At 48.0% G+C, this 15,723-nt stretch overlaps 1 protein-coding gene across 1 annotated transcript; it reads right to left on the minus strand.

The window, feature by feature from the left end:
* Positions 1-4,182: 4,182 nt before the first annotated feature.
* On the minus strand, positions 4,183-14,535 carry LOC144732979 (nuclear factor 7, brain-like). Its single transcript, XM_078614648.1, has 6 exons — positions 13,729-14,535; positions 11,830-11,925; positions 11,356-11,589; positions 6,831-6,853; positions 6,499-6,611; positions 4,183-5,333 (listed from the first exon to the last, which is right to left on the minus strand). Exons 1-6 carry the CDS (start codon positions 14,032-14,034, stop codon positions 4,795-4,797), a joined length of 1,311 nt encoding a protein of 436 aa, XP_078470774.1. The 5' UTR covers positions 14,035-14,535; the 3' UTR covers positions 4,183-4,794.
* Between the last annotated feature and the right edge of the window lie 1,188 nt (positions 14,536-15,723).

The raw sequence follows: 15,723 nt of genomic DNA on the forward strand, positions 1-15,723 counted from the left end.
AGTTCCAGAAAGAACTTAAAATCCTCATCCTCCAGTAGCATTGCCAGGGCTCCTGCTTCTCTGACAGTATTGGGGTCGAAGTCACCTGAGTCTTGTATGCTCTCAAAACAGTGAATGAGATCCTCTTTGTGCTCAAAAACAGTATTAATGGCACGGCTATGAAAGTTCCATCTGATGTTGCTGGATCTTGGCAGTCTATGGGCAACCACTTTATCCAGAAAACATGTCCGCTTGGGTGACTTAGAAAAAAAGCTGGCAAATCCACCAATGTTAGAAAAAAATATTCTCGTCTTGGATATGTGAGACGTGGCCTGTTGCATTATCAGGTTGAGCTGATGTGCGTAGCAGTGGATGTAGTGGGCATTTGGGTACACATCTTGTATTTTTCTCTGAACACCTGCAGTGGCACCGCTCATCACGCTGGCCCCATCATATGCCTGGCAGATGAGCTTACTTTTCTGATCCTTAGGAAGGATAGAAGCAAGACGCTCTTTTAGTGCAGTAGCAATGGACTCAGCTGTAGCTGACTGCAGAGGGATGAACTCAAAAAATCTTTCCTGCACGTTATTTTTGTCGTCGATGTAGCGCAGCACAAGCACAAGTTGGGACTGTGTGGCAATATCTGTTGTTTCATCTGCCTGGATTGATAAAAAACTACTTGTCTGGACTTCTTTGATTATTTCTTCTCTTGTAACAGACAACATACAGTCCAGTAGCTCGTTTTGTATAGTTTTCGACGTTCCCTTAAATACAGTAGCACTGTCAAGGTGCTCTTTCAATGCTCCATCAAGAGAGGCAACAAAATCCACCAACCCGCGAAATATACCGGGGTTATCTGAGCTCTCACTCTCATCATGGCCACGTAACGCCAACTCAAATGCTCCACAAAATTTCACACAGTCTATTATCCTGGACAGTATGTGTCGATTTTTTGTCACCTCTTCGTTGTGCCTTCTAATGCCAATCCTGTAGCCTTCATCTAGTTGTTCAGCAATGCTAACTCTGCCCAAAAACGTTAGTTTCATGCTATTATCAATATGGCTGCGGCTACTTTCATGACGTTTGCATTTGTCAGAGAGATGTTTGAGGTCTCTTACCGCCGTCGTTGTCCACAAAACTTCAGTGCCGACACTTTGAAATAAAAGACAGGGAAAACAAAAAAGAGAATTGCTAACATCACATCCAGCCAGCCACCTCCGTTTCTCATAACAAGCGCGGGTGAAGCTTCGTGTGTAGCTTCGTCCTCTGTCACTGGCCTGCTGCTGGATTTGTAAATCGGGTTGGTCCGGTCCGAGATCCTTTATCTTTTTTATTTCTTCCAGCGAAAGCCTTGTGAAAGGGTTTTTTTGTAAATAAATTACAGAATTTGGATGAACTGCTGCCATTGTTTACACAAAAAATTTGATCAGCCTAGCAAGTGTCGAAGTGGTGTCGCCTGCGCACTCGCAGTAATGGCCCAGAGCGTAAAGTTGAATGACAGGTGACGAGAACCAATCAGATTGGATAAAATAACATGTATCCAATTCTGATTGGCCAGGGACGCAACGACTTGCGCCCTGAGGAGAATCTTTAAGAAACCAATTAGAGACCAGCTTCAGGTCACATGCTGTCCGAAAATTTAAAGTCTCACATAGACATCCATTTGTCCGGCGTCCCGCATGAAACACATTGAAAAACATAGAAAATAGTTGACCGATTAAAGCCAGTTTTTATTAAATGCTGATGCTTTTCTTACTACCAGCCGGCACATCGTATGAAAAAAATATTTTATTCATGTATTTTTATATAATTTTTGTATATGTATATTTCTTGAATCTTGATGGGGGCAGCGCCCCAGCGCCCTCTATTGACAAGCCGCCACTGGTGCCTACCTGTGATTATCGCCCATTTTTTTTCTCTGACATGGAGCGCTGCGGTGGTGCTTCTGCAACCCATTGTCTGTCCATCCGTTCTCATTAATTTGATACTCACTCTGGTCAATCTGGAAGGATGCCCGGCTGGCGAATACACACCCTGCGAGTGTGTATTCGGTATGGTGGTTGGGGGGGGTCGTGGCTCTGCAATCCCCTGACCTCATGGTCTGCTCTTCTAGCTTAATATACCACCCCAGCCCCCCCCCCCCCCCCCCGATGTCGTGTATGACTCAATGCGGCTGGCCCGGTGAACCTTTTGGTGCCCATACAATTTTAAGCCAACTCAGGGGCACCGCAATGTGACCTGTCCTGTGAGGGTCGGCTAATCTCCTAGCACCGGGAGACCGTGGGACTTTCCTCCTAGGGACCCTTCGGATTAAAACCTATTGTGCCAGGAAATCCCCCGCGAGGACTCTATGTGTGTGCACTGTGTGTGTGAACTCAGGGTGGGGGCCAGGGGGGAGTTGCGGCGCTTACAGAGTTGCTTCGAGGCCGTGGCACCACATCAGCTCCCAGTATCGGCCGCCATCATGTCCTTCTCCCCCCTCCTCTCAACTAATCCCTGCGTGTCTCCTATCCTCCAGAGCTGGATGAGACAGCTTTGCTATTTTATGCTATTTTCTCAGGGTACTTACACCTGCAAGTAAATAAAACAAAATTCAACGTACTGTCTGCATGTTTAGTGTCAGTTATTTGGAGACAATGTTTGTAGGAGGCACCTTCTTTATTTAGTAACATTCATGGTCTCATCTACACACTCTCTACAGTCGCTTAGCCTAGCCTATACACAATGCTAGCAGTCTAACACTGACGGTGCTGACTGATACAGCCAAGCACACATTTTTTGGAAGCACAATATCTAGCGAAGACGGCAGCGACGACGTCGACGAGACGACAGCAACGTCGAGATGAGTCATATCCCAGAACCGGCAGCCTCGAGCTCCCGCTCTCGGCTCCTTTTATCCTACCAGCACGGCCTGGCCCCGCCCTGGCCGCGCCTCCCTTCTCGAACCCACAAGCAGGTTACAGGGTTTTCCAGATGGGGTCCTTTGTGACCCTTGCCCTAGTTCCTCTGCTCTGCCAACACACCCGTGCACACGCTCACTGGCGTGTGCACTGTCTGTCCACCACAGTTGCCGCCGTTGTCCACCAGCCGGTGCTATTACACTACACATGCATGGAGTAATTTGTTCGTGCTCTGCTGGTTACTCTTGACAACCATATTGTTTGCAATTAATGAGTTTAGAAAGGTCTACTATATCGTTGTCGGTTACCATATGGATTTAAATGTTATCATAGTTATTTTATTTTCGCAGATTCATACGTGATTATTCACCAATGACTTTCATGTGTGATGTAATTTCACACCTTTATAAATGACCTCACGTACCCCCTGGGACATTGCCACGTACCCCTGCCATAGAGGATGGTGCAGTTGAGCTGTACTGCGCTCCAACATCTACACTTCTCGCCTTCCCCATCCCGCACTGACAAGCGTGGTGAAGTATAGTAAAAAAAATAGCTTTCTCACGTGTTAGCGGGTTGTAACCGTGTGGTGTGGAGTCACAGAACTAAATTCTCTCCACCCGCTATGCCCACTCTCGTTGTTGACGATGCCAGGCTCTGAGGTGGCAGCCTTCAAGAGAGCGTCCACATGGCTCATCAGCGATGTCTCTTCTGGGAATGGTCTCGACTCACGGGCCTTGTTTACAATGCAGGGAATCCCCAGTGGCGGGAAGGCAGAATATCGTTTTGTTTTCTGAATATTTATTTATACTGCAGGAGGGATCCGATGAGCTATAAAGCAATGTTTCAAAGATGTCCAGTAGTGTTGGACCAGCGAGGGAGTGGATGAGTTTGGCGCTGGGCAAGGAGGATGAGAATTCCTCGACCAGCTGCTGAGGGGTGATGTCACCGTGCCGGGAACGTGCGTGGTGACGTCACGGCGCACAAAGCATGCGTGGTGACATCACCACGCCGATAATACAGCAGCAGATAATTTGAAGAAGTTTAACACGTAGGCTTTCGCGACCCAATATTATTCATAATAAAGGTTTTTTTATTAGATGAAGTCGAAAATAGTTAGATTGTTATTGTTAGTGCCTTTTTTTGTGGTGACATTTCTTTATTTGCTTATTCATTTTTATATTGAATTTGTTTGGTAGTTGCTGAATGTAGTATTTGGTCGTCATATTTAATTAATGCACAGCGTTGTGGGAAAAAATGAGCATGAATAACGCTACATAAAACGAAATTATTATTTGTGTTTCATATTTTTATTTCAGTATTAACGATACAAGCATTACAATGCTATTTTAGTACGTTTACATTTATTTTTATTAAAATTTCTATTTTTATTGTATTTCTCCCACAATGCGTTACATCACCGCTGTATAAGCACATCCCAGTTCACCATTGATAATATAATACTTACACCCCTACACTCTAATCACACTCTTCTGGCAGGGTGAATACATCTATTTTAGCGCCACACACAGGGTGGTTGTTATTTTATCACCCCTTAGGACAGGGGTCAGCAACCTGCGACTCTGGAGCCGCATGCGGCTCTTCAAGGACTGCTCCGTGACGTTATTTATTAAGGACCACCATCTCGTATTTATCACGTGCATTGTGGCTCCTGAAATAGTGATGGGTTTTTTGACCGAATTCGTAAATAAAATGGCTTTTCTTGTTAGTTTGGTTGCCAATTCTTGCTCCAGAAGGTTGCGAGGAATTTACACTCACCCACATTCTAATGCAGACCCTCGGCACTCCTAACCACTGACGCCCATCTACCAGTCAGGGGCGTGGCACTGCGTGTAATGGTGATGACGGTGGCGAGCGTCGTGTGTCGTGGTGTCTGCTCTCTACGGCGTTCATGTTAACGACTCAGATCCACAATCGTCACTGTGCTACCAACCCCCACCCACAGTCCAGGCTGTAGGGGCTGAGTGAAGGTTTGGCGAACTGAGTGTAACAGCGTCATGGAGTCGGCGTCGTAAAACGACAGGAGGCCCGCGTCCCAGTCCAGATGAACTCCGACTCTCCGTGGAGGTTCTGGCACCGATAGTGAGATCTTCACCCCGCCCTGCCACACGAAGAAGCTGTTGTTACGTTTCTGTAGACTCCAGGAGTCGTCACTCCCTCCCAGGCTGCACTCAGCACCACCCCCTCTCCGTGGGATCGTCCCGTATGCGACTCCAATCCGACACCATGACTCCACGCTCCCCACGTCCACCTCCCAATAGTGCTGACCCGATGAGAAGATCTCAAAGCACAGGGCTTGTGGATACCAATCAAACCGGTGTGGGTGGTGGGGGCGACCCTGGGAGATGTCGTTCCACGTCACCGTTCTGAGATCCGAGGAAATCTGAAGTTTGTCGTGGGCTGAGTTTGTGTCCAGAGTCGGTGAGCGTCCATCTGTGGTGACGAGAGCGACAACGCTCGCATATCAGTCACAGCAAGGCGAGTAGCAACACAAGCATTGCATGGATAATGTCGAAAAACACATTGTGTATTGTATTATCATTTATGTTATGGCAATAATGCAATAAATAATACATCTCATACGTAACAGATGCACAATTAGTATAACATGCATAACAAATGCATACTAGTATGTACACACAAATACTTACGAATATGATTATTATTAATAATACTAATAGAACTATGAATGTGTGTGCCATAGTAATGAACATTGGTGATGATACCAGCACGACGATGTCAATGCCACTCTTGTAGCATCTCTTTATAAACACGGCATTTGTACAATAGTCACCACAGCCTCGCACAGACATTTTGTCAATCCAATGCTTGATGAGGGCCTCTCCACCCTGTGCAGGTCATGGGGGTTATTTGCCCATACGTTACCACTCTTGTCAGTTTTCGTTGGTGAAGGTTGGGATCATAACCATAGAAGCATAGAGGTACAATACAACAATGAATTATACTACACTGCCCTCTGCTGGCGTGATATGTAAACATTTGTTGCAGGGGAGACAAAAGCGGCAGGGCGTGGTGCTGGCCACCCACTTTCTCGTGTGCGGTGCCGGCCTGTATAGGTGCTCGCTAACAAGACTTGCCCCAATAGTCTGTTAAGGTTATACGGGGAAACTTTGTATTTTTCTGTATTTCTCACTAGGCTTACTCTAGATCCGCCTGATGTGCAGGAGGTCGTGCATTTGACTGATGATGCCTGCTGTATATTTGGAGTTTGTGTGTCTCTCCCCGTGGTCGCGTGGATTTTTCTCTAGGTCCTCCGGTTGTTTGCTCCACATTTAGAATCAACATGAGTATACATCAATGTCACGCGTTTAGATTATTTGACTGATATTATACATTTCCAAGTGATAATCCAATTCGTTGAGCTATCATTTGTGGCCAGGCGGCTTCTGAAAAAGCGCTAAATAGCTCAATAGGCCTTACCTGGTAAAATACAAATATTTTTTGAAGATACATTCCCCAATGCTATGTCACCTGTCTTAACAAAGGTCACCAGCCTACCCAGCAGTGCCTTTCTGGAACATTGTGTTTGTCATTAATTATGTTGACAGAGATCAGTATGCAGCGCAGAGAGACTCACACACGAGAGCAATGAGCTTTGTATTCACTCCTCCTAGAGAGATGACCTCTGTGAGCTCTTGGTGACTGAATGTGGGAGGAGGGGCATCCTGGATTCCCTGTGAGTCGGAGCTTCTGCACTCACACAGCACGGGACACACGGAGTCTAATGAGGGTCCATGTCCCTATAGACATGCACGAGACACGTAGACAAATGAGGGTCAATTATCTCTACCCATGGCAAATATGGAATGCAACTGCATCGAATGGAGTGTATTAGGAAGCACATCACGACCGATCACTTATTTGTCCACCAGGTGGCAGACAGTAGTTTGAGTCTGGGTTGGCACTGACCTGAGATTCTCATGCACGGGATCCTGAAAAACACAACCCCACATTTCACATTAACATTGACATCCTGAGTAGATGCTCCTCCTCCGCACAATCACCTGCTGTCCACAGTGTAGCACGACATCAGAGAATTAACAAATACCTCCAATCTGAGAATGGTGAAAAACACGGCTCTCTTAACTGGACACGGACGGAATTTAACAAGTGTAGTGACAGAACGGTCACTACTGTGTTGGCCTGTACGAAGGCTGGGGGCCCCAAGGGGGTGCCTGGCGGGTCACGTGGTGGAGGGATCCGGACCTTCCCAGAGGTGGGGGAAGTGAGGCGTGTCCTGGGAAGGGAGGCGTGGCCTGAAGAGAGCCAGCCACGCCGGGGCGGAGCCAGCCACGCCAAACCAGATATAAGCGTGGTGTGAACGCAGAGCTAGGCTGTTGTACTGTACTCCGAAGTGAAGACATCACGAGTCGTCAAGTCCCGAGTCGTCGTCCTGGGCCAGGCAGGCCGTTGCCTGCCTGGTCCAGTCTGTGTCGCGTTCCAGAGTGTTAGCGAGTTGAGGAAGGTGGTCACCACCTCATGTACAGTGTTATATTACTTACCGTTTAATAAATAGTGTTGCCTCCAAGCTGCGTGTGTGTGCACCTAATTCGGTACTACTACATTTGGTGTAGAAGTGGTCATCGAACTTTCGCTGATTAATTTGAAGAAGCTGTACCCTTCGCTGCCATGGTGTAAAAGCTGGCAGCGGAGTGCAAGACCCAACCGGAGGTGCGGATGGACGGTGTGGGTTGCACCTGGCCTCTCCCTGCGACGACCCCGGAGTCCGGGGCCCCGGTGATGTGCCCCGGGGGATGGGCGACTGCAGCCTGCATGGGAGGAGGCTGCGAGCCCGGGCTGGTCGCCATCGACGGCGAGTTGGAGCGACGTCGCTCGTCAACTCGACCAGCTGCTGGTGGCAAGGGAGTAGCCGGGTGTTGGTGAGTGATGGCGAAATTGCAAGATGACGCAGCTGTGGCGTTCGCGCCGTTTCGGCGGTGCCGGCGTTCCCGCACTTCCCACAGCGGCGTTCCCGCCATTTTCACCGCGGCAGTGTTTTCGCGATGGCGGCGTTCCCGCCTTTTGCGCCTTGTGTGCTGCGCCGGCCTGGCGGCGCGCCGCTGCAGCCCTGTGATTACGGGCCTCCCTCCCCACATTGAAGTAAGAAGAGCGGGGGAGGGCATCGGTGGTGAGAGCGAGAGGGGCCCGTGGTTGAAGAGAGGGGTTCGACGTTGGAGACACTGCTGGGAGGGACTTTTTCAGTTTGACTCTCCGGTTTTGTGTTCCTCGCGGACGGTTAAATACGGCGTCGAGATCGGTATCTTCTGGGTGTAGTTAATGATTAATTCGTTGTTGGTGTCCCGAGCTCCTATGATATGCTGTAGGTTGCCGTGTTAACGACTCGTGTTGTTACATCGTTTTGTTGCGAAATCGCCATTGTTATTGTGTATACTGTATGGAGTTTCGCTCGTGATTGTCACGTGTAACTGTAAGAAACTTTGATCGTCATTGTTGCCAAGGTACAGACCGTATGGAGCTTTGCTTGGAATTGTTAACAGTGTAGGGACTGTTGGGTACTTGCTTGTGATTATTTACTATGTACGGATTGTCTGGAGTATTGATTGTGTGTGTTGCCATGTGGGGACTGGATGGAGCATTGTGCCAAACAATTTACTGTACGAACTTCCGTATACTGCATATACTGTATTAATCAATTCGGCGATTCTTGGGGTTTGTGTATAGTTTTTTTGCTCTCAAAATTCGAATGCCCTGAGTCCCATGGTTAATGTTGAAGGGGATTTTGAAATGACAGGTTCGGTTTGTTTCAAACTCACTGGTTGGTTCCTGTCCATTGTTGCACAGATGATGTCTTTTGTGCGGGAATGCCCCTTGTGTTCTACATCGATCGGGGGTACGTTTCCGTTAATTGCCGTCAAATTGCGTTGCTCTCTCCACTCGGTTGGTACAGCTGCATGCTGCAATGCGAGTCTCGGAGATGATGTGTACGGATACGGGATGTGAGGTGTATTGTTGTGACCATTGAATATTCGGGATCGTCACAAATTGTGCGTACCTGTTCGGCATTGGATCAGTTCTGTGGGGGATCATAATTCAAATTGTATGTGTTGTGATGGTGTTAAATTGCGATGGTGACATGCTGCCAGGGATTTGGAATTGTGCTGCTGGCTGTCACCTATCTTGGGGCGCAGGTCCTGACCAGGATGGCCCAGTGAGTGTTGCGTGTCTAACATGAACGTTGTGGTCCCGTCATGCAATGGCTGACGGCTTGACCTGACAGCCCGGAGATTGAAACACTCCGTGGTATGTCTAGCCTAGTGGGCTGTGCGCTCACAGGGCTCGGAGAGTGTGGTCCCGTCATGCTGTGTCTGACGGCTTGACCTGACAGCCCGGAGATTGAAACACTCCGTGGCATGTCTAGCCTAGTGGGCTGTGTGCTCACATGGCTCGGAGAGTGTGGTCCCGTCATGCAATGGCTGACGGCTTGACCTGACAGCCCGGAGATCGAGACACTCCGTGGCTTGTCTAGCCTAGTGGGCTGTGCGCTCACATGGCTCGGGGAGTGTGGTCCCGTCATGCAATGGCTGACGGCTTGACCTGACAGCCCGGAGATCGAGACACTCCGTGGCTTGTCTAGCCTAGTGGGCTGTGCGCTCACATGGCTCGGGGAGTGTGGTCCCGTCATGCTATGGATGACAGCTTGACCTGACGGCTCGGAGGTTGAGACCCTCCGAGGCGCGTTGAAACAGTGGGCTGGAGATTCGTAAGGTTCAGGTGGAGTTGTCCTGTTACGTTGAGACTGTATCCCTCAGTTAGGGTGCATGTTGTGCAGTGAGTGAACGATGGGTCGTCTCAGCTTGGTCGGTACAGCTATATGCTGCGATGCGAGTCTTGGAGAGAGACTGGGTCGTCTCAGCTCGGTCGGTACAGCTATATGCTGCGATGCGAGTCTTGGAGAGAGACTGGGTTAAAATCCCACCGATATGGCCGACGCGTGCTGCTGGTTGTGACGCCACGTCGGAAAGGCGGTGGGGTGGTAACATGGAAATTCCCCCCCGATATGGCCGACGTGTGCTACTGGTTGTGACGCCGCGTCGGAAAGGCGGTGGGGTGGTAACATGGAAATTCCCCCCCGATATGGCCGACGCGTGCTACTGGTTGTGACGCCACGTCGGAAAGGCGGGGGGGTGCTAACGGGTGACTGTCATTGCATGCGTGATTCTAACGGGGGGGGGGGGGGGGGGGCTGTGCTGGAGCATAAGTGGGTTAGCCAGTTTTCATGTATATTTGTTGTTAATTCCCCGTTTTCTATGCGGTTCCCTCTTACCCTCGTCGATTCTGTATATATTACGTGATTGTATTTCTTATCGGTCGCCGGTCATTTATTGATGTTGCTGGTTCGGAGGCACACCTTTTCGATGTTTCACAGTTGTGTTACAGCCGGGGACGGCTGTGTGTTTATACAGGGGGGGGTGATGTAGTGACAGAACGGTCACTACTGTGTTGGCCTGTACGAAGGCTGGGGGCCCCAAGGGGGTGCCTGGTGGGTCACGTGGTGGAGGGATCCGGACCTTCCCGGAGGTGGGGGAAGTGAGGCGTGTCCTGGGAAGGGAGGCGTGGCCTGAAGAGAGCCAGCCACGCCGGGGCGGAGCCAGCCACGCCAAACCAGATATAAGCGTGGTGTGAACGCAGAGCTAGGCTGTTGTACTGTACTCCGAAGTGAAGACATCACGAGTCGTCAAGTCCCGAGTCGTCGTCCTGGGCCAGGCAGGCCGTTGCCTGCCTGGTCCAGTCTGTGTCGCGTTCCAGAGTGTTAGTGAGTTGAGGAAGGTGGTCACCACCTCATGTACAGTGTTATATTACTTACCGTTTAATAAATAGTGTTGCCTCCAAGCTGCGTGTGTGTGCACCTAATTCGGTACTACTACACAAGTAACAAAATGTTATTTACAGGTCGAGTTCAGCACCGGTTAAATAACGTCCAACAACTCGTGTTTTTTATACTATGAATAAACTCAACTTTTTTGTTTACCAGGTAAGGCCCACTGAGCTGTATAGATCTTTTTCAGAAGCGACCAGGCCACAAATGATAGCTCAACGAAGTGGCTTATCACGTGTTAATTTATACTAGCAACCACATCCTCTAAACGCGTGATGTTGATTCTAAGTGTCGAGGTAAAAAACAAATGATCTGGAGAAAATCCACAAGACCACAGAGTGAGAGGGATACGCAAACTCCAAATATACAGCAGGTGTCAGGGTTGGGAACGAGCCCACACCCGTCTATATACCAGGTTTGAGTGCCACATAGAAGTAAAATCGCCTCCATTTCGAGACACCACCGCTTCCACCCAGATCGAAAAACATTTAAATATGATTGCCTGCAATGTCAATTTTTCACAGAGTGGTGACTCTTTCTTAGTTCTAGATAGATCTCTGATAAAGCAAAACCGTGAGTGAATGGAGGTCGGGCCACCTGCAGGAAGGAGAGTGAGTCCTGCTCGCTGAGGGCGGTGAGCAGCTGATTGATCTCCTGCTCCAAGTCCCGTGTTCTACTCTCATAGCGAGCGATATCCGCCTGGATGCGGAACAGCACGGAGCGGCCCTCCTCGTCCACGCGCTCCAGCGCCTCCCTCTCCTCCTCCCCCAGCTGCTCCCTCCTGCGCTTAAATTCTCGGCTGATCCGCTCCTTGGTCCCACGGAGAGACTCCTACGCAGAGATACGATGACGCGCTATTGATACACAACACAGTGCGATATTACACATCTTCTTAGTCCACTCAAAGAGGCAGGTGACGTATTTTTGGAAAACGTGGAGTAATGAAATGCATGAAAGAAGGAGATTTAGACAGAATATTCATGGGCACTCTTATGCCAATGTCTCTCTATGTACCTAGATTTTATGCGTCTCTGTCGATACCTGCGCGTATCTGCGTGTATCTCTCTGTACCTGCACATGCTGGTAAGCTTCTCTGAGCTGCTGTGTCCGCGATGCTGTCGTCTTCTTCTTCTCCTCTCTGACCATCTTCTTGAGTCTGAACAGCTCCTATACATAAGGTAGACAAATACATAATGTTTGCTACTCCCAACATTATCATCATGTGGCACATGTCTTTAACCCAGAGCCATGCAGGCAGGTTTCCTGGATCGCTGAGAGATAATCATCGCTCTTTGAAACGTCCAACCTCCCAGGCTGCGAGGTGGTGTTTAGGAGGTGGCACGACAGTCGTGTTTCAGGTAGGTGGCTGGATTACAGCGTGGTTTATTGAGGGGCGCTCACTGACATGCTCATGTTTTCTCCAGTTTTGCTGAACAATGTAATCGAGCGTAACCAATAATTATAACTCACGATATATCTACAGCACACACTTTGCGTGACAGTGTGGTAATGACCACAACTTAAATCCAAAATCTTAAAGGAAACCAAGCTAAGTTCCAGAGTGGTATAGGAGTACGGACAGCTCTGTTGCTGGTAGAGCTGTTGTTCGGGTGTGACAGGACAAGTTGGACAGAACTCAGGGTAGGGAGAGCCATGTGACCATGTTCATAGCGCAGCACGTTAACTACGACACCACTGCTCCCGCAAGCAGGAGCCGCACACTCGTACACATTCTAATTTTTTTTTTAGAAATGCAGTGTATATGGTATGAGTCATTTTAATAATAATGATACTAATAAATATATGCAAAATAACATTGCCAGGAGCAGGAAACACAATAATTTCAATATTATATAACGATACAAGGAATATTACCAGTAGCAATAACGACAATAACAACAATAAACATTCGTGATGATGATTATTGACTTCAATATCCTTCATTGGGATGTTTGCCTTAAGCTGTCCCCCATTTGATTGCCTGTGGCAGGGCTTGGCACTGGCAGGATGAAGCGCTGTTAACATGATACTCTGTCAACGCCAAGTCCCACCCATTTTGCTGGCTAAGTGACCTTAGTCCCGAACTGTGTTTCCCCATTTCACCTGAAAATACTGTGCCAGGCTAAACACTCTGGTGGTTGGCCAAGCTTCACCTTGGCAACGTTCAACTACACTCCAATGTTCTGTCACGTAATTTAAATACATGGAGGCCAAGGTTAGTGGCATTGTTTCATTTTCGACACCAAACATTGTCACAAAATCAAATCAAAATCTGCCCTATAAATAATCAAACCGTCCCACTGAAATTGCCTTCCATTTACCTCTTTTAAGTCCATGGTCAGTTTACTTTTTAAGAATCTCACGTTTGAAGTATCTCACATTACTCAACATTTCTCAAATGTATGAATCTTATGTGAATTATGTTTAACATCTTTGCCAGCCATAAAACAAAGTGCTCTGTCTTATAACAAAACCATGGAACACAATGCTTTTCCATCCATTCAAATCAACATTTCCGTCTTCCGTATCTAGACTGTCTTTCGTGTGCCAGATTTATAATTGTTGCCCATAGTGATGTAATTGACCATCACAATGTTGACACAATCGGAGTCACCTAATAATATGCAAATAAAAATGATAAAATACAGACTATCTTAACAAAATACGCCAAGAATGTTGTATCTTCTTGGTTCTTTCGGTAAAGCCACGTAGAAGGGAAATAATAAAATAATAAAAGTAAAACAATAAAATAATTCTCACGACGTTTCGGCTGCTTGCGTTGTGGCCGAAACGTCGTGAGAATTATTTTATTATGTTTTATTTTTTTTATTTTTTTATTTCCCTTCTACGTGACTTTACCGAAAGAACCAATAAGATGAATCCCTGCAGTCACGAACGCTTTAAATCGAAAAATAGAATGTTGTAGTTACACTTTATGATATTGGGTTACAGCAGCGATTTAAATCTCACCTGCTTTGTCTGTTGTGCATTTTTTACTGGAATGACCTCATGCCCTCTATGTTCCCCAGAGATGGTGCAGACTGTGCAGACCAGGCTCCTATCCTGTTCACAGTAAAGAATGAGCTGTCTGTGCTGCCGGCATCTTCGCTCGTCCAGATTCGCGATGGGAGCCACCAGGACGTGGTCACTTAGCCTGGGATTCTCCAAGTGAGGCCTCAAGTGTGCTGCACAGTAGGATGTCTCGCATTTCGTGCAGGTCTTCACTGCAGGAGTCTGGCCGTCAACGCAGTTGTTACACACGACGGCCGTGGCCATCCTGTCTCCAACTCTGAGCTGCTCCGCCAGGTTGGCGTGGGCCACGTTCCTCCTCAGCTGGGGTCAGACAGGGAAGGCCACCTGGCAATGTGGGCAGCTGAAGCTCCTCGCTGTCTCCCAGGCAGCCTCCAGGGAACGGAGGCAGTAGCTCAGCGTGGAGGGGGAGACGAACGTGTCCAGGCAGATGGAACACCTCAGCTCACTATCCACACTTTCATTTGGATTCGCGCTCGCCACGACCCATGGGCTTCACTCGGATCGCTCGCTGTGTGGCTCAGAGAGACACTGGACTCTCTCTTACAGCGACGGTGCACAAGGAAGTAAAATCCTTAAAATCCTTTCATTGTCGTGATTGACATAACGAGATACTGCCTGGAATGTGAACCTGCGACCTTCGTGCACAAACACCAGCTTCAAGGTGAACACGGTTACTGCAAACACCTTTAAATGAGCAAAATATATGAAAGGAACTTACTGTTTAAAACAATAATAAAACATATAAATCGGTGAGACTCAGCTGTGGTAGCTCATTCATGATATGAGTATCGAGAGATGAAACTATCCTTCCATAGCTCTGCACACAGGTTAATGACTATGGTAAGACAGCAATGGATTGGGTCCCACGGAGGCAAGATCTCCCTCCCCTGATATACAGAAGGTTGTGGATTCGATCCCAACTCTGGCGCCTGTATATTTGGAGTTTGCACGTCTCTCGTCCACTGGTCGTGTGGATTTTTCTCCGGGTTCTCCGGGTTTCCCTCCACATTTATAATCACTATCACGCGTTTCGAGTATTTGGCTGCATTCAATTTCCACATAAGCCACTTACTTGAGCTATCATTTGTGGCCAGTTCACTTCTGAAAATGAGCTAAAGGGCTCAATGGGCATAATATGGTACAATAATTAAAAACAATTCTAATAATCTTGTTTTGAAGCTTTCGTGACTGCAGGAACCCATACTCTTTGGTTCTTTCGGTAAAGTCACGTAGGTATAAAATAAAATAAATCACGAAGTTTCGGGCGCAACACAAGCGTCCATCATCAGATGGGAAAGCATGGTCTGCTGCTGAGGCAGACTGTTTTAAAAGGTTTGAAATGGGTGTAGCTCAAGGGTTATAAATAAGTGGCCGGGGCTAGTGATGTTAATGTGAGAAATTAGAATGTAACTGTAAGATAGGAGGCCGCTCTCCTATCTTGCAGTTCCATGCTAATTTGAGCCTTTTGCCTGCAGTGTGAATATATCACCCACTCTACCTTCCTCCATCACCCACTGTTGGCGATTTCACCGTTTCTCACCCTCTCGTTGACTGAGACTGAAGTTTCCTTGCCGACCATTCACGTCCACATCCACTGCCTATTTAACCTGCGTTGTTTCATATTACCACGTACGCGTGCTATTGCACACGCGTCCTCCATCAATCCTTTCACATCTCCTCCCTCCCCTCTCCAAATGGTTCGTTTTGTACATCACAGCACGCTACTCCTCAGCTTGTTGAGGGTACAGCATGGTGCAATGCACAGGCATCGTGGCAGCTCAAGGTTTTTCAGAAGAATCAGGAGCGTATTTCCTCGAGTAAAGCTGTAGAGCTAGGAAGCTCTTGTTCGAGCATTACTTGGTCAGAAGATAATTATGCGTTTCACAACATCACTGGCACTCATTAGCACACTCACTCACCCATTCACGCATA

The sequence above is a fragment of the Lampetra planeri genome, chromosome 45, assembly GCF_965212315.1.
Source record: "Lampetra planeri chromosome 45, kcLamPlan1.2.h2, whole genome shotgun sequence".
Taxonomy (NCBI): domain Eukaryota; kingdom Metazoa; phylum Chordata; class Hyperoartia; order Petromyzontiformes; family Petromyzontidae; genus Lampetra; species Lampetra planeri.

Coding starts and splice junctions, on each gene's coding strand:
- LOC144732979 (XM_078614648.1), bottom strand. CDS start 14,034: ATGGCCACGGCCGTCGTGTGTAACAACTGCGTTGACGGCCAGACTCCT. Junction 6,854..11,355: donor ACTCACTCTCCTTCCTGCAG/GTGGCCCGACCT, acceptor TGTGTTTTTCAG/GATCCCGTGCATGAGAATCT. Junction 5,334..6,498: donor AAAGCTCATTGCTCTCGTGT/GTGAGTCTCTCT, acceptor TCGTCACCACAG/ATGGACGCTCACCGACTCTG.